This window comes from Miscanthus floridulus, chromosome 6 (genome assembly GCF_019320115.1).
Source record: "Miscanthus floridulus cultivar M001 chromosome 6, ASM1932011v1, whole genome shotgun sequence".
In the NCBI taxonomy this organism is placed as follows: domain Eukaryota; kingdom Viridiplantae; phylum Streptophyta; class Magnoliopsida; order Poales; family Poaceae; genus Miscanthus; species Miscanthus floridulus.
In genome coordinates, this window is record NC_089585.1 from 82,580,824 (window position 1) to 82,602,459 (window position 21,636).

General features: G+C 46.0%; 3 protein-coding genes across 3 annotated transcripts; 2 read left to right on the forward strand and 1 right to left on the reverse strand.

The window, feature by feature from the left end:
• Positions 1-604: 604 nt before the first annotated feature.
• Positions 605-1,957, forward strand: LOC136460759 (transcription factor RLM1-like). The gene has a single exon (XM_066460339.1). The coding sequence runs from the start codon at positions 605-607 to the stop codon at positions 1,955-1,957; it is 1,353 nt and encodes a 450-aa protein (XP_066316436.1).
• Positions 1,958-5,823: 3,866 nt separating this feature from the next.
• On the forward strand, positions 5,824-7,395 carry LOC136460760 (uncharacterized). The gene has a single exon (XM_066460340.1). The coding sequence runs from the start codon at positions 5,824-5,826 to the stop codon at positions 7,318-7,320; it is 1,497 nt and encodes a 498-aa protein (XP_066316437.1). The 3' UTR covers positions 7,321-7,395.
• Positions 7,396-9,865: 2,470 nt separating this feature from the next.
• Positions 9,866-12,777, reverse strand: LOC136458486 (uncharacterized). The gene is made up of 5 exons (XM_066458428.1): positions 12,600-12,777; positions 12,393-12,513; positions 12,083-12,302; positions 10,897-11,164; positions 9,866-10,323 (listed from the first exon to the last, which is right to left on the reverse strand). The coding sequence occupies exons 1-5, from the start codon at positions 12,657-12,659 to the stop codon at positions 10,117-10,119; spliced, it is 876 nt and encodes a 291-aa protein (XP_066314525.1). The 5' UTR covers positions 12,660-12,777; the 3' UTR covers positions 9,866-10,116.
• Between the last annotated feature and the right edge of the window lie 8,859 nt (positions 12,778-21,636).

Here is a 21,636-nt window from a genome sequence, read left to right on the forward strand (position 1 = left end):
ATCACGTCAATCCAATGATTGAGATATAGTTTTAGCAAGAAATGAATTTGAAATATTGGACTCCAAGGATATATTAACTAATGATCAATGCATACTAAGATATGTATTGACCAACGTGAAAGGGCAAGGCATATTGAAATATTTTATAGATGGAGACTAAAAATGGCTGCTAATCAAGACTTGCTTAAATGGTAATGTGGTAGTTTAAGGATGCCAATAAATACACTATCTGTTTCCAAAAATAATAAATATTCGACTAATCATTGGCAAATAGATATGCATAGTCCAGCTCAATTAAAAAGAATTTTCTTTTGTTACACAGAATTTTATTTGCAAGCTTTCTAGTGGTTATTGACAACTGGGCCCAGTTTGGACGCACAAAAGAATGACCCACTGCTCAGTGACTTGTGGTAAGAAGTTACACAAAATATGTTTTTCACGCCTTCAAATCTCATGAGATTTCTTTTCTTTTGTACCTAAATTCCTTCTATATAAGGGGTAGGGGTGGGGGCCTTCGTTCTCACCAAAACACATCTGCTCTCACAAGAAAACATTCCTTATCTTGCTCACATATTGGTTGTAGTAGTTTCGAGTTCTCCATTCCATGATGCCGAGGAGGGATAGGAGGTCAGGAGTGAGATTCATTGAGGATGGTAGGGACCGGAGTCTCACATTCTTCAAGAGGCGCTCTGGGCTTTTCAAGGCGGCATCTGATCTCTCCACCCTCACCGGCGCAAGGGTTGCGGTGGTGTTGGAGTCCGAACATGGGAAGTTTTCCTCTTTCGGCACCCCAGAGGCTAGCCCCATACTTGATGCTTTCCTTTTAGGGAGTGCACCAACTGATCTTGATACCAGTGAAGCAGAGAAGGCTTCAATTACCAACTTGCAGAATGAGGTGTTCCAACTGGAGAAAGACAAGACCATGGAGGATAAGAGGAAGAAGGAGAGCATGGCGCGGACCAACGAGAAGATCCAGGAGGCCTCAAAGATGGCCAAGTATGTTTATGGTAACATAGAGGATCTTGATGCCACTGAGCTCTTTGACATGTATCGTGAGCTCTCACGAGTAAAGCAAGAGATCAATGATCGCTTGCCTACCTTGCTCCATGAGGACAAAGTAGAAGCCGGTGATCGTCTTAGAGATCCATCATTGCTGCAGCCCACTTGGTGGCGTTCCATGCCTCCTCCACAAGTTGCGACACCACCAAAGTATCCATGGACTCCCTTCCAAGCTTACTTCCAACAACATCCATGGTCGTCCACATCTGCATCAGTGCTAGCAAGGTCAGGCTCCTCGCTTCCAAACTCGGTGATCCTTCCATCACCGCAGGTACCACAAAATCCACTGCAACATTACTACCCTCTGGCACCACATACTCCTTCCACTTCCAGTGTGCAATTCCAAGCACCCAAGACGCCACCAGCACCTATGGAAGCAGCCCACAACCCTTACAGCTATCACATCCGTGGGATAGACACCAATGGTAACAGCTCACACCCATTCTCATTATCACCTATACTGTCTTCATCGACGACACCCCAGCCATCATCGTTGCAAACAACTCCACCATCAGATGATTCATCTCCTCTATCGTTGTCCCCGCAAATTTCATCCCCGCTGCATCTAGGGTCGTCGTCCCAACAGCTTCCTTTCAGTTACAACACTGTGCAGCCACCTCAACACTATGCAAATGTTGGCTCAACTTCCATCCATTCTCATCAACTGTTCTATAGCAACTTATCATCACCTGAACTAAATGTTGAGTTTGGAAACATCGATAAGACTGGAGGCACCCAGGTTGGCGGTGGACACAATGAGAGATTTGGTTTGTCTAGCCCTCAACAAAGTGACGGCGGCTTTGACGGGGTGATGCCGAAGTCCTTTTCTGCTGGAGAAAGCTCTGGTGGTGGTCATGCAGGAGGCAATCTTGGTGGCCTCAAGTTCCCTTGGTACTAGTTCGTGCAAGAATTGTTGTAGTTGGTTTGTCGTGTCGTTTTCAGTAATTTCAATTAGCAACTTAGCTAGCTTGTCATTAGGCAAGTAAATGAGGTTTAGGTCGTTGTCGTCCAGTCAGTCTTCTTTTATTTGAGCACTGGTGCATGTATGGGTGTAGTATTGAGGGCCAACTCTTGAAGTTTGTTTCATGAGTTTGATCCTTATTACATCTCTGCAATGCTTTTGAAATATTCCATGTTATTGATTATAAATGAATTGTTGGGTTGAGAATGAAACGATATTGTTTGTTTACATAATGTCCGGGCCCATGTGTCCGGGATGGAGTGAGTCTGCATACCGATCCGACTCTCAGAGCGCCAAACCAAACCTGTCCTAGAGATGCAAGACACTAGTAGATGCTCAATCCTCTCATCCACCGTTGAATTGTTGTGACAACATTTGGAATCCTCTGGAAAAAAAAACATTTGGAATCCTCGCAGGAGCCGGGTCTAAAATCAGTTAGAAATCTATCTCCGTGTGCAGGTAGATTATGGACAGTACAGATAGATTACGAGTCATGGTTAACACGGACACCCATGTAGCCATGTACCACGTCGATACAAGATTCGCCTGAAATAAACCATCAAACTCGTCGAAACCCAATTCGCGATCTGACAGATCCAAGATTTCTCCGACCCGATCCCGATGGACGGTGCAGATCAGGAGCCAGGAGGCCACGGTATTGACACGTCGTTGTTGCCGCTGAAGAAGAGGGCATCGAACTACAACAGTGGTCCTGGGAGAACCGTCTTCGCACAAGAAGAAACGGGTGGACGGCGCCAGTGCCCTTGCCGAGACGAAGGACACAGCCAGAGCCTCGGAGGCTCCAGTTCCACGCCAACAGCGCCCCGTGCCATCTCTAGCTTCACGGGAACCCGCAGCGGAACTCCCAGCGCCAGCAGCAGCTTCGCCGGAGCCCGCAGCGGAAGGCAGCATTTGGAATCGTCCCACCCTCGCTCGGTTGCCTCTGGAAGATCGAAGGATCCGAGAGTCCAGTCCGGATACATATGCAATCTTGTTCGACTACAAGCCGGGTCTAAATTCTAAAATCGGTTGGAAATCTCTGTGTGCAGGTAGATCATGGAGAGTAGAGATAGATTACGAGAAGTAGTAAACACAGAAACCATGTAGGCCATGTTCGCTTATTTTATAATTCATACTTTTCGGCTTGTCTTTTTAACCAGAACAGTATTTTTCTCTTACAACAAATCAGCTGGAACAGTGTTTTAGCTTGTTTTTTCAGCGAAGCGAACGGGGCCGTAATCATGTACCACCTCGATATATAAAAGATTCGCCTAAAATAAGTCATCAAACTTGAAATTAAACCCAATTCAAATAAAATCCACTAGCACATGCAATTGCAATATCTACGTCAGCAAGACAAATAAGCATTTTGTTATCCACGTCAGCAAAACAAATAAGCATTTTATTGTCCACATCAGCAAGACAAATAAGCATTTTCTTATCCACGTCATCATACCGCGTATCCACTAATCCGCAATTCCCACGGTAACACATAGTATCTCTATTATTTTATGGTCTTCTTTAGTACATGTTGGTCTAGGACCGAACAAAGAGAGGAGGAGAGAAAAGTGTGAAAGGAGCAACTGAATGAGGGGCCAACGAATGTGAGAATAGAACAAATAAAAGAGGGGCCATGCATTCCTTCGCCATGCCCTTGCCCCATTTTTTATAGGAGAGGAGGAAGGTGGTTTCTTATTATATTCCCTCGTTGGGGTTCATAATTATAAATGTGTCCTATTAAAGACAATGTTGACAATTATGCCCTTATATCTAGTAATTAATTGGGCTTTTGTACACACTAGCAAAGTGTTCGTGCGTTGCAACGGAATCTAATACATTTAGAAATGGATCTCTATATCATTGCTAAACACAAGTTTTTCTAACTTGTATGAACGTGGGTCATGAATCCGGGTCACATATACATAGGGCGTAACTCAATACGTATTTGAATCTAACTCTATATTTATCATCGCTAGACGTGAGTTATCGTAACACATATGAGTATAGGTATAGATATCTTTATTACCATTTTTTTATCACGTGTACCTAAATTTTCTTCGATAAGACATGCTCCGAAGTTAGCTCCCATATCTTAGTTTCCATATTTTTGGGGTTTAGAATAGAAATAACTTTACCTTAGTTTTATTAATAATTAAATTAAAACAGTGTACTTCGATAGTTTGAATGCGAAGATGTCACGTGTGTGGGCTTTCGAGCAATGCAATGGGGAGGTTGGAGACCTATTCAACCTGTTCGTTTGGCTGTGGCTTGTCGTAAATAATTATAAATATTTAGTCAGAACAGTGTTTTTCTCTCACACAAACCAGCTAGCAGTATTTCTTCACGAACCAGCAACGATACGAACCAGCCAACCGAACAGGCTGATTATCTATAGATCGTGCACAGATTCTTAAAATTAATAATAACAAAATTAAATGATCAAGCATTTTTTTCGAAGATAGTATGATTCAATTTTATCTCGACTACGTAAGTTGGTAATCTCTCCGTTCTAAATTACTTTCTTAGTCCAAAAAGAATGCACTCTGACCAAAGTTATTAAAAAGGTACTAAAATTTAGGATATAAAATAAATACTATTTTTTGTGAATAAATAAAATAAATTCTATTAGATTAATTATGGAATGTATTTTTAATACATAAATTTTTGTTATGTACTTAGATATGTACTATATTGTATCTAAAAAATCAAAACATCAGGAAGGAAGTATGACAATTTGCTTATAAATTTGAACATAAACAAAGTTGAGTTGAATCTCCATATAGGCTAGTGAAGAAGAATGGCTGTAAAAAAAATACGCTACTGTGAAATCTGGTCCGGACGTCCGGTCACAACTCACAAGCCAAACCTCAGTGGTGGGTCCCCCTATCTCGTTGCCGCCTTAGATCCGTTCCCTGAGCCTCCATCACCGTGACTGGTTCGGCCCCGCGCCTACTGCGTGTGTAAAGATGGCAACGGGTTGAGATACCCGACGGGTATTTGATTTATTAGAAAACGGGGATGAAATTATATTTTTATCTATGTGTATCTAAATGGGTAAGAATCCATCCTCGACGGGTATAGCGGGTATGAAAACGTTCCCTGTTTATCCATCCCCATTACCCGTTGGGGAACCCGACTATTTGAGCTGTGATACGAGTATTAGGCCCAAAGAAGCTCGACATAGGTATTTTGGTCCAAATATGAACAATTATATATATAGTTTGTGTGTTCTAGGAACACTAGTTTAATTTTTCCTCACCATCTCCGTCAGCAGCACAAGCACGCCTGCCTCACGAGCGCTCGTGCTCCCCGCTTCCTCAGTTCAGTCTCTCTGACACCTTTGCTCGTCCTCCTCGCAACCTCGCTCCTTCTCCTCGGCATCTTCGAGACTCCGACACTCATACCCGGGCGAAGAAGAAACGTCTCCGATTGCAAAGCTGCGACCCCAAGTGTCCTTGTTTATCGGGTATGCAGTACCCGTCGGGTATCTGTTACCCGACCGATGCCCGACGGATACGGGAATGGGCAAGAATCTATATCCGAGACAGTTAACGGGACGGAAACGGGATGGATTCTCCGTAGCGGGGAAGAGAACGTTCCGGCGATATCGGACAGATACATCCCGTTGCCATCCTTATACGTGCGTCCTCTCGACACCGCCCCTAGATTTGCTGAAGATGTATTCGAGAAGGACTCTGGTTCTGATCCGGCTCTTAGGATTTCTGTTCAGGTTTTGATATAAAAAAACAGGAGAGGAGTAGACGTCGATGAGCAAGATTTATTATTGCCCCAACACGATCCCGATGGACGCTGCAGATCGGGAGCCTGGAGGCCACGGCCACAGTATTGAGACGTCGCTGTGGCCGCTAAAGCAGAGGGCATCCAACTATAGCCGTGGCAGAATCTCCGCCGACGACCCGTCGCCGTCTAAGAAGAAACGGATGGCCGATAACAGTGTCGTTGGTGCCGAGACCAAGGACACCACCGGAGCCTTGGAGGCTCCAGTTCCGCGTCAACGGCGCTCCGTGCCAGCGCCAGCTATAGCTTCACGGGAAGCCGCAGCGGATCTCCCAGCGCCAGCAGCAGCTTCGCCGGAGCCCGCAGCGGAAGGCAACGACTTGTCCGAGTCCGACGAAGAGAAAAAGCGGTTGAGCAAGGGAAAGTGGCTAGCCAGGGAAGGGAGCAGCCGCAGCCTGGTTACGGTTACGCCGCAGCCGCCGGTGAAGAAGCTGATGCACGATGGGATCCGTAGCTTCGTCCCCCTCCCCCAGCAGTTGCGCGATGAACACCGTCATGCCGCCGCCGCCGCCGCCGAGGCGGACGACGACGTGCCGTTGCCGTTGCACAGGTCCCCCGCCCTGAGCTCGGCGCTGAAGCGGCGCCTCGCGGAGCTGGGCGCCACGCGGCCGTGGCTGGTGCACAGCAAGACCCTCCACAAGAGCGACGTAGACGAGAACCAGAACCGGCTGCTGGTGTCGTGCAAGCGCGGGAGCGGGACGGAGGACTGCCCCATCACCCGGTGCTTCTCGCCCGCCGAGCTGGAGCGAGTGAACAAGAAGCACGCCGGGCTGGCGGTCACGGCCCTGGACCGGGACGGCGTCCCGTACGCGCTCACCTGCAAGTTCCTCGACTCCAACAACGGCTACCGGTTCATCTCCGAGTGGAAGCACTTCCTCATCCGGAACGGCATGAACCTGGACTCCCAGAGGCACAAGGTCTGGACGCGCGACGTGGAGGTGGAGCTGTGGGCGTTCCGGTCGCGCCAGCTGCCGTTCCAGCCTCAGCTCGACGCCGAGGGCAAGGTGGTCACGGTAACGACCAAAGACGAGGACGGCAAGAAGGTTACGGTCGTCCAGCGGGTATGCCACCACTTGGATGCGGACGGCGCCCTCGGCCTTCTCCTGCTGCACCACGAGAACAGGAGACGACGCGTCAAGAGCGAGGAGAAGGAGGAGGACGACGATTGGGAGGGGCCATCGTCGCCGCCGTCGGTGGCCCGTAAGAAGGGCAAGCAACAAAGTGGCAAGCGGGGCGCGTCGGGGTCGGCGTCGGCGTTGGCGTCACCGGTGGCGCTTCCCGCACCGGTTGCGGAGCAGGGAGAGGCGAGGCGGTCGACGTTCTATGCTGCGGTCGGACTGGCCAAGCTACGGCGGGCCATTTGGGAACGGTGGCAGGAACACGCCGACCAAGGACATGGCGCTAAGGGATCCAACGACGACGTGGCTAAATCGCGAGCAGACGTGGAGGGAGAGAAGATTGATAATAAAAAAAATAAAAAAGCATGGGAATGCACAGCATAAAAAAACGGGGGGCAAGTAGTCAGAGACTGTTGATTCGTTGGGCAACATGCGAGCTAATCTGATGTCAGCTGCTATTTCGACAAGAAGGGTAAGGGGTGATGCGTCCCCGTTTGTATAGAGCGAATGTACGATTTATATGTATATATTAGAATTAAATTTTATTTCAATTTCGGTCCCAGATTCTTAAAAACTGTCCTTACTATCCCAAAGCTCTATTACACTGTTGGTAATGCTGTAAACCCAACGTCCGTTCGTCCAGACGCTTTATTACTGGGCCCACAGTCACAGAAAACGTGGATGGTAGCGGCGTTTCCCGTTCCTGGAACTTTCGTTCCAGATCACGGAACGGGGACGACGCGGTACAGAACGTGGCTGAGCCGAGAACCAAAATAAACCGGATCATCAAGAGAAAGAGAAAGAAACAAAGATCTAAATCGCCATTCTCACGGAGAACAAGCTTATGAGTGACTTCATCCGACGGCGGCACAGCGTCGGACGGCGGCCGCGGCTTGGTGCAGTGGTCGTGGTCGTGGTCCTGGTCATGGTCGGCAGCGGTTGCTGGTTTCCACGGAGGCAACGACTGAATGAGCCAGCAGACACCTAAGGTGAATGGGCTGGAGGCCCAGTGTGAAATAGCAATGGCTCAATGTGATTGCGTCAAATAGCAGTGGCTCATTCCCCTAAAAAAAGACTCGATCGTGCTTCCTGTACGCAGAAGTTTATTCTGGGGTGGAGAAAACTGGTGATGCAATTGCTCATTTTTTACTGAAAGCAATTGATGATATAGGACCCACGATCACATCCTCGTTTCATAGCTACGTTCCGCATACATCGTCCCAATTATCCAGAGACCATGATCCCATCCTCGAACCAAACATGCCGAGAGGTATACCCCTTACGAACCAGGATCTTAGGATTGTCGATCCACATCCCATGTACCGCGTTCCTCGTACCTACGTACCAGGAACTTTTTTGTGACGGTGGCTGGGCCACGACACCAACCCAACAACCCACGCTCCGTTTCTATAAAAAAATGACCATCCACTTATTCCTATCCATTGGTTCATCTTCATACCATTCTTATCCGCTCGCTGTCGCCTTTGAGCGCACGACCGCTGGCCCTCCGAGGTACAGCACGCGGCCACCTCCGAGGCGCATCGCTCGGGCGCTAGCCTTGCCAGGCACGGCACACGGCCGCCTTCGAGTCGCGGCGTTCGGCTGCCGTCCCTGCCAGACGCTGCGTGCTACTGCCGTCCCTGCCAGGCGCGGCGTGCTGCTGCCCTCTCCAAATCGCGCGCCAGCGGCTTCCCCGCCGCTCGTGCAGCCAATGCCTCCATTTCGCAACATGCAGCCACTACTGCCGGGCCGCTGCCTCCGATGAACACCACACACCGACGAGCCTCCATTCTACCGAGCAGCAATGAGATGTTACGTTAAAAGCGCATGTTGCAAGAGTATGTTTCAATTGCTTCAAATGTTTCAAAGGTATGTTGTAAGTGTTTCATATAGATGCTGCGAAAATAAATCGTAATGTTGCACATATTGCAATAGTTGTACACATATGTTGTAAGCGTCCGTTCCAAATGTTCAATCTGCTTTTTCAGACGTATGTTGCAAGTGTATTTATTTGGATATTGCATACATATGTTTTCACACATATGTTGCAAGAGTATGTTCAAAATGTTTCAGTTGTTTCAGTCTTATGTTGTAATAAGTGTCTTTATATTGCAAGTTGCAAGTGTTTTATCTGGATGTTGCATATGTTTCATACACATATTGCAAATGTATGTTCTAAATGTTTCATCTGCTTCAGACTTATGTTGCATTTAGGTGTTTCATGTTGCCAGTGTTTTGTGTTTCAGAGGTATGTTCAGAGAGTCATGGGGGTACGGTTCGGGTGCCGGGGAAAGGGGCACAACGAGCCTGGGGCTAGCGGATGGGGCGTGTTACGCGCCTGGGGTCCTGCGGACGGGGTGTGTTCATCCTCATCCTGGGTCCCGCCCGCGTGGAGAGAGAGAGAGAGGAGGGGGTCAGGTGGAAGGAGCAGCGGGCGTGGGGCGGATCGAGACAGACAGGGGCAGGGTACGCGTGTGTTGCGGGACAAGACAGACGGGGAAGGACTGCTGCGATATGGTTGGAGTGCAGCGCATTTCGATCTGCTAAGCCATTCGATACCGTCTAATGAAATCCTATCCCATCGAACATCCAGGCACCTGCAATTCCCATTACACCATTCATGTTCCTCGTTCCCATGTAAACCACGATGCCAATATTCACTCCACTCTCCGTTCATAAATTATGTTCCTTCCTCATCTTTGTGATAACGCATATATAATTGACTCCGTTACTAAAACAGCACTCACCGAGATTTCAGGTTACCAGCCAGCAACGAGCCTAAAGCCCTAAAGTAGATGGTTACTGCCATGTAACCTCCCTAAAGTAGATGGTTACTGCCATAGTGGCATAGTGCCATGTAACCTCAGACGACTGGAAAACACAGCGAATTCTGATTTATTATTCACCTCAAGCAGTTGAACACAGAATAGACTGCGAATTCTGATTTATTATTCACCTCAAGCAGTGGAACACAGAATAGACTGCAAAACAGACTCTTGACACCTATCGATCACAGTACTTGTTTGGCTGCTGTAATTCAATTTCGGAGGCTCCTCAATTCTACGTGTAAGAAAGATGTATACTTGGAAAAATTACATCAATGTTCAATCAACATGGAAGCGATTCCACATAGAAAATTGTGTATTCCTGACTGGTACAAGCATATAGATGTAAATAACCCTATACAGTTATCGTGAAGAAATAGAGTTTCAGCAAAACAGCAAGCCCCAACTGCAACAAGAATATCCCTGCAACGATCAGGAACCATCGCTCGCCAGAATTTACAATGTGCGCACGGAGATTTACAGCAACGAAGGTAGCAGACATGAAACCAGCAACACCAGCAATCACCCATCTGAATATTTCTATTGGCACAATAGACAGGAGCTGTCATGCAAAAGGAGAAAGAACTTTCAGTCAACTTCTAATGCTAAAGCAGTGTAGAAATGCTCCAAATCATTTTAACAGGTAATATACTAATATTTCGTCAACAGAGAATCAGTAAATGACAGATATAGCTTATATGGAAGTAAAAATAGTCCCTCTGATTGCAAATATCAGCCATCCTAGGGTCCATGCCAGTAAAACATTTTTTTTATTTTGACAATGATCCATAGAAAAGTATTTGTCCATATGAAACCAGTATCACTAGATTCATCATGTTGTAAAACCATGTAACTACAATTAGGTAGTAAAAGGGTACCTAGCAAACAAATAATATTGGTAAATGGTGGTAGTAATGACCCTTGGAATTGATTGGTTTCATTTTCATACAAAAGCATTGCAAATTATTTAAACTCAAGCTTGCTGATTGCTTTACAGGTGTAAGAATCCAGTGAACATTTCCCATAGAAAAGGCCAAATCTCAAGCAACTTTAACAATAGGCCATAGTGGCACACAATTGTAACCTAAAAGAATTGTAATTCCTAAGTATATGTGCATTTTAGTAAGAACCTTACCGATGCTGGAATGAAGATGAACAGAGAGTATCCGTATAGGCACCACAGTTGCACCAGACCAGCAGGTGCTGAGAAGTACTTGAGAATAACATATAAAAGAAGAGGAACAAACGTCACGTAGCCATAGAATAAGCCAGCAGACCAGGTAACCAAGTTGATATCATAGTTCCATTCCTTCTTGTGCCATTTGTGAGAAAGGTAGGTGACAAAAGTAGCAATAGATGCAGCAACAAAAATCAGGGTGGTGCATGTCCAAAATGGCCCATACCTACAGAATATAAAAATGAAACAGAAGGCATAGCAGATCAGTAGCAAATTACAAAGAATTAATCATTCAGACAAATATAAAATCTTCCAGGTGACTCACATTCGCCAAGTTCTCTGTACTATTATCCCATTGTTAGTTACAAAGTTATTAAACTATCGTTCATATGTCCTAAATTGAAATGGTTGATAGTAGAATTGTTCTTTTCAGAAAGAAGCATTCAATGCAACTTCACAGGCATATTCTACTTTGATGTAGATCCACTACAGGCGACCAGACACAACATAGAGAAACAACAATTTGATTGCAAATGAACATAATGCCTTCAAAAGGATGTCATAAATTTGTATTTCAACCCAATAGCAAGTGTAAATACTAATAGCTAGTTCACACTTGCTATTTGCTGAAATAAACTCTGCAGAAACTCACGTAGAAAGGGCTCTGACATTGCAACCATCTTAAAATCTTAAAACAAACTCAAAGAATCATATCAGCAATCTTCAATGCTAGACAGCAATAATTGTTCCAAGGATCAGTTCGACCAAAAACCAACAGATCCCGCTCAAAAAGAAACTAAGCATTTGGAACAATCCAGCTATCAGTGCGCAGAACCAGCGTGAATGCATAAACTACATGACCAACACCTTCCAGCCAAAGCAAACAGGTCCACATTCAACACCGAGGTGCAATTTAACCTATGAATAATAGTATTAACAAAAACTCGCAATGATCTATCGCATCTGCCACGTTTCAGTAATGCAGCAAAATTGAGTGACATTCAACACCGAGGTGCAATTTAACCTATGAATAATAGTATTAACAAAAACTCGCAATGATCTATCGCATCTGCCACGTTTCAGTAATGCAGCAAAATTGAGTTATGCTACGTTCTCTGCAAGGGGAACTGATTGAAAAGCATACAGGTCAGGGTTCTCGGAGGTCTTCTCGGTAAACGTGCCGCGGAAGGGGAAGACGGACTCCCAGATCCTCTCGACAACGTCGGAAGTGTCAACGTCGAAGTAGGGCTTGTACGCCGCCACGGAGAACATGCGGAACCAGCCGCCCTGCGCGGCATCATCTGACCCGGCACTGCCGCCTCTGCCACCGCTTCCGGCTCCTCCGCCCTTGGACGAGAAGGTGTCTGCGCAAAAAAGGCCACCGCCGCCAGGTCAGTGAGTCGGATCCGAAGAGAAACGTGAAGAGCACGGGAGGTGAGGCCGCGAGATCTGACCGTCGGCGTCGGTGGGCGGGCGGTAGGCGCCAGCGATCTTGCCCCTGGCCTCGGACGGCGGGAAGGTCTGGAGGTTGGAGTCGGCGAACCTGATGGCCGGCGGATCTGTCCCCGTGGCCGCCTGCGTGGCGTGGCAAGAGAGAGATAGTGACGCCGGCTGTGTGACGCGCGAGAGGAGGGAGACTAGCAGAAAGGGCCGTTGCATACCGGGACGGATCCGGAGGCCTTGGGGTCGTCGAGGGCGGAGTACCCACCGCCGGACATCATCTTCGCCAGCCACGGCAGACGGGGGTGGCGGAGCTGTGCTTCGCGGCGAGCAGGGATGAGAAGGGAGTCAGGCCGGCCGCGTGAAGGAGGGGAGAGCGGATGGTTTATGCGGGATCTGGCTGCGGCTTCTGCTTCTCGTTGGATTGTACCGAACGGGGCCCACTTGGCGCGCTCTGTCAACGCCTCTTTTGGCTTCTCACTTTTCATCTTGTTTTTAGTTGAAATAGTATTTTTCTCTCTCAATAAATTAGTCGGAATAGTATTTTGATTTATTTTTTCAGGAAAGCGAATGAGGCCATCGTGAACCATGTCTGGGATGAAAGTGCTCACCGTCGTGTTGCTCTAAGCAGAAATTATTAGATCGACAAGATCACACACCCACAACTTTCGTTTCTTTCCTGCAATCCATGTGTTTTTTTCGAATCAAAACATAAATACGCGCACCATCTACTCTCTCCATGTTGGTAAAAGAATTCGTTTTAGACAAGATTTAGGTTAAATCATAAATAAGTTTTAAGTTGTTGAGTCTCAAAATATGAAAACCACATGAATAGACTAGTCTTGAAAAATATTTTCATAAAAATATACATATATCACTTTTCAAAAAAAATTATAAAAATAACAAGTTAAAGTTATGCTTTGAAGACTGTGTCGCTGTTTAAAACAACTTCTTTTACCAACCTAGAGGGAGTAATTTCTATGAATTCGGGCAAACCAAATATATGTCTTTTTTTTGGAGTTAGCATCATATTCTAATAATAATGAGATGATTTGTGTTCAAAGACTATACCAACGCGGTAATTTTAAATTGTCTGGGCGAAATCAAGGACCTTAAATGAGGAAGGATATTTTGTTGGACTCTGAAAGGATCAATATGTCCAAGAGGAGAGATTAATTAGGCTAATTCTAAAATTCTTTGTAATAATTAAACTCTACGGTTAGCCCACTTCACCCCTTATGCCTAGAAAGTGTTTCTATTGTTCTGCCGCATAAAAGTTTAGCAACTTATGTTCCAATCCTACTCTGGCATGACAATTCTATGAACGTAAAGACAAGAATTGAATTGCTCAAAATAGATACTCAAAATAAAGAGAGAATGAGGAATGCGGAGATGTTTTGCCGAGGTATCGGAGAGTCGTCACTCCTCACTAGTCCTCGTTGAAGCACCTAAGTAAGGGTGTAGCTCCCCCTTAATCCGCACAAGGATCAAGTGTTCTCTATGGGTTGATTCTTCGACACTCCGTCGTGGTAAATCACCTACAACCGCTCACAACTTGAGTTGGGTCATCCACAAGCTCCGCCGGATGATCACCAAGCTCTCAATCACCACCAAGCCGTCTAGGTGATGGCGATCACCAAGAGTAACCAGCACAAACTCTCACTTAACCACGATAAGCCTAATGAGAAGGGTGGATGCATAATTTGCTACTCTTGGTTTCACTAATGAGGCCTCTCACTTGAATTCCCAAATCTCAATCACCTCACTAGGACATTGCTCTTCTTGACACTCTCAAGGGTGTTTCTCAGCTGTTGGTATGGGCAAAAGTAATCCCTTAAGTGAATGGAGGAACTATTTATAACCCCTCATAAAAAACGAACAATTATGTGCCTCAGCGGGATGATCGAACGCTCCGGTCAAGGTGATCGGACGGTCCAGTCAGTTCATCCACCTATGTGCAGTTTAAGTTGTGACCGGACACTGGCCAGCGTCCGGTCAGCACTGACCGGACGTGTTCGGTCACAAAAACTACCCTCTGAAACCTTACTGATGTTGACTGGACTCTGGAACCTAGCGTTCGGTCACTTTACTGCTCAGCATTCGGTCAGTAGCCGGAACCTGACCAGCGTCCGATCAGCACTGACCGGACGCGTACGATCAGGATTCTCCCTCTCTTGAACCTTAGTGGAGTTCACCGGACTCTGGCACCCAGCGTCTGGTCACTCACCTCTCAGCGTTCGATCGCATCCAAACGACTTCACCTTGATCAAATGAACTGACCGAACTCTGCGCCAGCGTCTGGTCACACCGGAACCAGCGTCCAGTCAACATTTGACCCTCCATTCACTTCTAACTCGCAATCATATGTGAATGAAGTTCGCTCTAATTGATCTAAGGGCTTTTTAGGAGCTACATAGTGCTAGATTTGATAAGTGTGCACCACACCTAACCCACTAGACTCATCTAGGTCAAGCTACCCGTCCATACCCCCCTTAATAGTATGGCCAAAGGAAAAATAAAGTCCTAAACTACTCTAAGTGTCTCTTCAACACCAAACGACACTTAGAACTAGTCCATCCTTAACCTTGTCGTCCATCCTTTGAAAACCGAAATGTTTTTCACTGTAGGGGCATGACAACCATGATTGCCCAATTAATTGCCATTACCATGACCTAACTTAATTGCATCTGTAAAACACACGTTAGTCACAGTAATCTCATATTGTCATTAATCACCGAACCCCAACATGGGGCCTAGATGCTTTCAATCTTCCTCTTTTTGATGATTGATAACAATACAACCTCGAGTATGTAAAAGAGATAAGGTTTTCAACATGCTTGGTTCATATAAGCTTATGACTATAGGAACAAAGGAGTTAGGCAAGCTTATATGACCGAAGCCAACATGATGTACTCAATAGATATGAAATAAGCATGAGTACAAGTAATAAAGCTCATTTGCATCGGAGTAAAATGCGAAAGCAAAGCAAATAAGTATAACACAAGTGATATGACATATAGATAATTCAAAATAGAGAGCACACATGTCACATATCACATAAATATCACGATCACGTAGATATCACTATCACATAAATATAGTTTGATGCATAAAAGTAAACACATGAATGCATAATAGTGTATCACACATAAAAAGTAAAATAAAATAGATAGACTCTCCCTAAATGTATTGCTCCCCCTAAGTCTAACATACTCAATCCCTCTCCCCCTTTGGCATCAAATACCAAAATCTAAGGGTCGGTCGATGGGGCTGCAGCGGACGAGTCAGGCGCTAAGGTGCGAGGAGCGAGTTAGAACTGCGTGCCATCATCATCTGATCCTGAGCTCTGAGTAGTCTGACCCTCTGTAGCTAGAAGCGACGCTAAAGCGGTTTGGTCAGATCAGGGACTGGTGTGGCCTGTGACTCTATAGGTATAATTGTGGCAAGCGGCTCTATAGTCCTAGTAATAGGTGCAACTATAGAAGGACCAGGGACATGTAGATAGAGCGGAGTAGGCTGCCCTGTCAAGTCACTGAAGGTAGCACCAAGGCTCCTAAAAACTATGGTATCTAGCGCTAGCAGTGTGAAAGTCTGAGCTAGTGTGAAGCCCGTCTGTAGAGGTGTGAACTACAGGGCTGGCACTAGTGAGGCAAACTACTAGGACACCTACTCTGTAGGTGAAGGAAACCATATTGCTGGTTGTCCCTGACTCTGAAGCCCACTAGGCTATAAAGCTGGAGTCATAGAAGTGGTGGTAGGTTGGCTAATCTAGGGTGAAGGCTGTGGTGGTGGAGCCCCAATAGCAGTAACTACATGCTGCATGAATCCAAGTAACTGTTGTTGCATGGCCTACTGCTGACGCTGGAACTCGTCCTATCTAGCCTGAACCTGTGCTAGAGCAACTGCTGTCTCCTAGGCCTAGCGAGCCTGATCCTGCCTCATCTGCTCAAGGATAGCAAGTAGAGCGGGGTCTATTTGTGGTGCAGGTGGAGCTAAACTGTAGCTACTGGCCTCATGGTCATGTCATCATGTAGGCATCTGAGGGATGTCCTAATAGTCATCATCAGTACTATCGCTGGGGTCGCTCTCGACCATACCCTCTTACTGAGCATCTATCTACTCCTCTTCTGTAGCTGCAATGCTCTTGATAGTCTCATCCTACAAGGCTGCAGTTTCTAGCACCTCTAGGCGATGGCTTGGCTGGCTAGGTGCCCTCGGCCTGCTATGACGGAGCATCTAGGTCAAGTTATATGTCGGGAACTCAGTGGTTGCACCAGAATACTCTGCCAACATCTCTAGACGCCTCACTGTGACTGCCCTATGTATCAAAAATGTAATCCAATGAGCATAAGACAGCTATCTATGTCCTCTAAATCCCTCTACTAGGGTATTCTCCATCTCTGAAAGAATGGCATCCCAAACATCAAAGATAGTCTGCTACATCAGGGTGTTTAGTAGCCATAACTAAATGCGAGTCAAGCCCTCGTGATATCCTATCCTCTGAAGTAGGGTCCTCCTCATGATAGCATCTAGCAACCTAGCTATAGGAGTAAGATCCCTAGGTGTCCTGCTCGACCCCTCGTCGAATGGCTCTGTGAAGCACTAGCGGACCAAATCTATAGGAGGCACAAGACCACCGTGAGGGCATCTAGGAGGCTCTGTATACCCATAGCAAACCTCATAAATCTAGATGGGTGAATCCTGTAATCTAAGAATCTCTTGGACCCTAAAGCTCATCAGCTTGTAGTCACGGTGAAAGCTCCAGTTTGGTTTTGGTTAATTGATGAAACCCTAAGTGCTAACCTAGTTTATCAAAGTAATTATGAGATAGGTAGCACTACTTCAAGTGATGAAGCAATGGCGAAGATCATGATGATGGTGATGGCATGGTGATGATCAAATGCTTGAACTTGGAAAAGAAGAAAGAGAGAAACAAAAGGCTCAAGACAAAGGTATAAATAGTAGGAGCCATTTTGTTTTAGTGACCAAGACATTTAGCGAGTGTGATTACATTTAGGTTAGATAGCCATACTGTTAAGAGGGGTAAAACTCGTATTGAAATGCGGTTATCAAAGTGCCACTAGATGCTCTAACTCACTGCATATGCATTTAGGATCTAGTGGAGTGCTAACACCCTTAAAAGTATTTTGTGAAAATATGCTAACACATGTGCACGAGGTGATACACTTAGTGGTTGGCACATTTGAGCAAGGGTTGGAAACTTCACTGGTGGAGTGTCCACCTGTAGAGTGCGAATAGTCCGATTGTGCCACCGGCGCCCTATACAGAAAAGATAGGGGTTCACAGAGTGACCGGATGCTGGTGGTGCAGTGACCGGACACTGGGGTCCTATGTCCGGTCAGTAGCAGCAGTATGCACATGTCTCGGTCTTGTGACCGGACACTGGCGCGAAGAGTGACTGGACGCTGGCAGGGTGCGTCTGGTCAATGCTGACGTACGCTGACGTGGTGGCGCACAGAGGAGACATTGAGTGACCAGACGCTGGGTGAGTCTAGTCGAGCATGACTGGATGCGTCCGGTCGTGATTTCGTGTGTTTGGAATCTTACTAGAAATGACCGGACGCTGGGGTCCTACGTCTAGTCACTTTCTAACTGACACGTTGAAAGCTCTAGTTTAGTTTTAGTGAATTGATGAAACCCTATGTGCTAACCTAGTTTATCAAGTGATCATGAGATAGGTAGCACACTTCAAGTAGAGAAGCTTATGAAGATCATAGCACGACAATGGTGATGGCATGGCGATGATCAAGAGCTTAAACTTAAAAAGAAGAAAGAGAAAAACAAAAAGCTCAAGGCAAAGGTATAAACTAAAGGAGCTATTTTGTTTTTGTGATCAAGACACTTAGAGGGTGTGATCACATTTAGGTTTGATAGCCGTACTATTAAGAGGAGTGAAACTCGTATCGGAATATGGTTATCAAAGTGCCACTAGATGCTCTAACTCATTGCATGTGCATTTAGGATCTAGTAAAATGCTAACACCCTTGATAATATTTGTGAAAATATGCTAACACATGTGCACAAGGTAATACACTTGGTAGTTGGCACAGTGGAGCAAGGGTGAAGAAGTTAGAAGTAAAAACAGAGGAGATGCCAGCGTCGGTCAAGTGACCGGACGCTGGATCCAAAAGCACCTGACGTTGACTACCTGTGTCCAGTCATGTTGACTGGTGGTACAGAGGCTAGGGTTTACCACCGGATGCTAGGCTATGTTTGGTCGAGGTGGACCGGACGCGTCCAGTCGAGGAAAACTAGTTTTTGACCCTTACTGTACTCGACCGGACGCTGAGGCTCTAGCGTCCGATCAGTTTTGTCGGAGCATCCGGTTAGCTTCATAGCCGTTGAAAACTGACGAACAGTGTTTGAAGCTGGTGACACATGGCGTCCATCAGTGGACCGGACGCTGAGTCTAGGGTCCGGTCAGTTGGACCGGAGCGTCCGGTCAGAGCGTAGTGTGCCCAGTGAATGGGTACAACGGCTCTATTTCATGGGGGCTTCTATTTAAGCCCCATGGCCGGTTGTGGCTCATATCTTTGGCTATTTTCATTGACATAGCAACCTTGTGAGCCTAGCCAAAGTCCTCCCACTCATCTCCATCATTGATTCATCATCATAGTGAGATTGGGAGTGATCCAAGTGCATTGCTTGAGTGATTGCATCTAGAGGCACTTGGTGTTCGTGTTTCGCTGTAGATTTCACTTGTTACTCTTGGTGGTTTCTGCCACCTAGACGGCTTGGAGCAGCGAGGATCGTTGAGCAGAGGGTGGTGATTGTCTCTGGCTCCGATCGTGGTGATTGTGAGGGGTTCTTGACCTTTCCCCGGTGGAGCGCCAAAAGGTACTCTAGTAAATTGCTCGTGGCTTGTGTGATCCTCATCTTGTGTTGGTTGTGCGGCACCCTATTGAGGGTTTGGCGTGTAAAGCCAATTAGCGTGTGAACCTCCAAGTGAGTGAATCGCCACAACGAGGAGTAGCTTACCGACAAGCAAGTGAACCTCAGTAAAAATCATTGTGTTCATCTATTTGATTTCGAGGTGATTGGTCTTTATTGTTATTCATCTTTATGATTGATTGGTTCACTCCTCTACATGGCGGTATAACTATCTTAATCACTCTCTTTACATTATCGCAAACTAGTTGACAAGCTCTTTAGTGTAACTAATTATGAGAGCTTGCTTGCTTGGTTGGTGTGGCTCTTTAATTAGCCTTTGAGAGCACACTAACATAGGGTAGTGTCATACCTCTTGTGCGAATCGACACTATCTAAACTAGAATTATGGTAGGTGGCTTGCATTTTGAGTAGGCTAGCGCAACACTTGCTTCGCCTCATAATTGTCTAACTATTTTGTTAAGTGTTGTTGTAGAAATTTTTATTAGGCTATTCACCCCCCCCCCTCTAGCCATTAGGACCTTTCACGCGTCTAGTCATCTCTTGACCATTGAGATCGGATGATCAACATTTGAAGAGAAGAGACACATGGCACGCATCGCATGACCGGACGCTAAGGTCCAGCGTCCGATCGATATGACCGGAGCATCCGGTCACCCCGTGTTGTGCCCAGTGAAGGGGTACAATAGCTCTATTTCATGGGGGCTTCTATTTAAGCCCCATGGCTGGCTCAAGCTCACTCTCTTGGCCATTTGCATTAACATAGCAACCTTGTGAACTTAGCCAAAGCCCTCCCACTCATCTCCATCATTGTTTCATCATTATTGTGAGATTGGGAGAGAATCTAAGTGCATTGCTTGAGTGATTGCATCTAGTGGCACTTGGCATTCGTGTTTTGCTGTGGGATTCACTTGCTACTCTTGGTGGTTGCCGCCACCTAGATGGCTTGGAGCTACGAGGATCATTGAGTGGAGGTTGGTGATTGTCTCCGGCTCCGATTGTGGTGATTGTGAGGGGTCTTGTGCCTTCCTCGATGGAGAGCCAAAATGTAACTCTAGTGGATTACTCATGTCATTGAGTTACCTCACTTGTGGGTAGGTTCTTGTGGTGTCCAATCGTGTGGACAAGGTTCATGCAACACTTCTTAGCCGCCGAACCACCAAGTGTTGGTCGACACAATGGGGACTAGTGTGCCGGCAAGCACGTGAACCTTGGGAGAAAAATTGGTTGTCTCTTGCCCTTTGGTATTCTCCCGGTGATTGATTTAGTATTCATCTTGTAATTGGTTCACTCCTCTACACGGCGGTATAATCACCCTACTCATTTATATTCTTGCAAACTAGTTGTGGTAAGCTCTTTAGAGTAATTAGAATTGAGAGCTTGCTTTGTTATTTTAAGTTCATCTAGTGGAGCTCTTTAGAGCAGCAAGATTGAGAGCTCTTAGTTAGTAGTAACATTACAAGTTGTGTGCCTAGTAATCATTGCAACTAGAATTGTTAGATAGGTGGCTTGCAACCCTTGTAGAGCTAGAGCAAATTTGCATTTTGCTATTTGTCATACTAATTAAATTGCTCTAGTTGATTTATAGATTTTTAAATAGGCTATTCACCCCCCTGTAGCCATGTTAGGACCTTTCAAGTGGTATTGGAGCCATGGTCACTATTTGATTGAAGGCTTAACAACCTCGGTGTCAAATTATGGCTCAAATTGTGTTCAACCATGTGGGGGGCAAACCTCTGTTCTTTGATGGCATATGCTATGATTATTGGAAGAGAAAGATGAGGATGTATCTTGGTTCAATCAATGATCAAGTATGGGAGGTGACCGAGAATGACTATGCTATCATTGATCCTGATGACCCCACCAATCAAGACAAGACCAACAAGCAATGCAATATAATAGCTCTCAACACCATATATAATGCCATTAATTCCAAGGTGTTTGAGCAAATCAAGGATTGTGAAAGAGCAAATGAGGTGTGGAGGATATTCGAGGAAACATATGAGGGCACACCGGCGGTGAAGAGTGCTAAGTTGTACATTCTCAAGGATAAGTTGACAAGCTTCAAGATGAAGGAAGATGAGAGCATTCCAAAAATGTTCCATCGGTTGCAAGTGATTGTAAATGACTTGAAGGCCTTAGGAGAGAAGATCAAGGATGATGATGTCTCTTATCGGTTCTTGATGTGCTTACCTCCAAGATTTGAGATGTTGAGATTGCTTATCATAAGAGGAGGATTGAAGGAGATTACCCCTAACCAAGTATTAGGTGATATCATGACCCAAGAGACATACCGTGTGGAAAGGGAGGGGGATGACAAGGATGACAAGAAGGAAGAAGAAGAAAAGA

Coding starts and splice junctions, on each gene's coding strand:
- LOC136460759 (XM_066460339.1), top strand. CDS start 605: ATGATGCCGAGGAGGGATAGGAGGTCAGGAGTGAGATTCATTGAGGAT.
- LOC136460760 (XM_066460340.1), top strand. CDS start 5,824: ATGGACGCTGCAGATCGGGAGCCTGGAGGCCACGGCCACAGTATTGAG.
- LOC136458486 (XM_066458428.1), bottom strand. CDS start 12,659: ATGATGTCCGGCGGTGGGTACTCCGCCCTCGACGACCCCAAGGCCTCC. Junction 12,514..12,599: donor AGGCCTCCGGATCCGTCCCG/GTATGCAACGGC, acceptor CACGCCACGCAG/GCGGCCACGGGGACAGATCC. Junction 12,303..12,392: donor CCCGCCCACCGACGCCGACG/GTCAGATCTCGC, acceptor TTTTTTGCGCAG/ACACCTTCTCGTCCAAGGGC.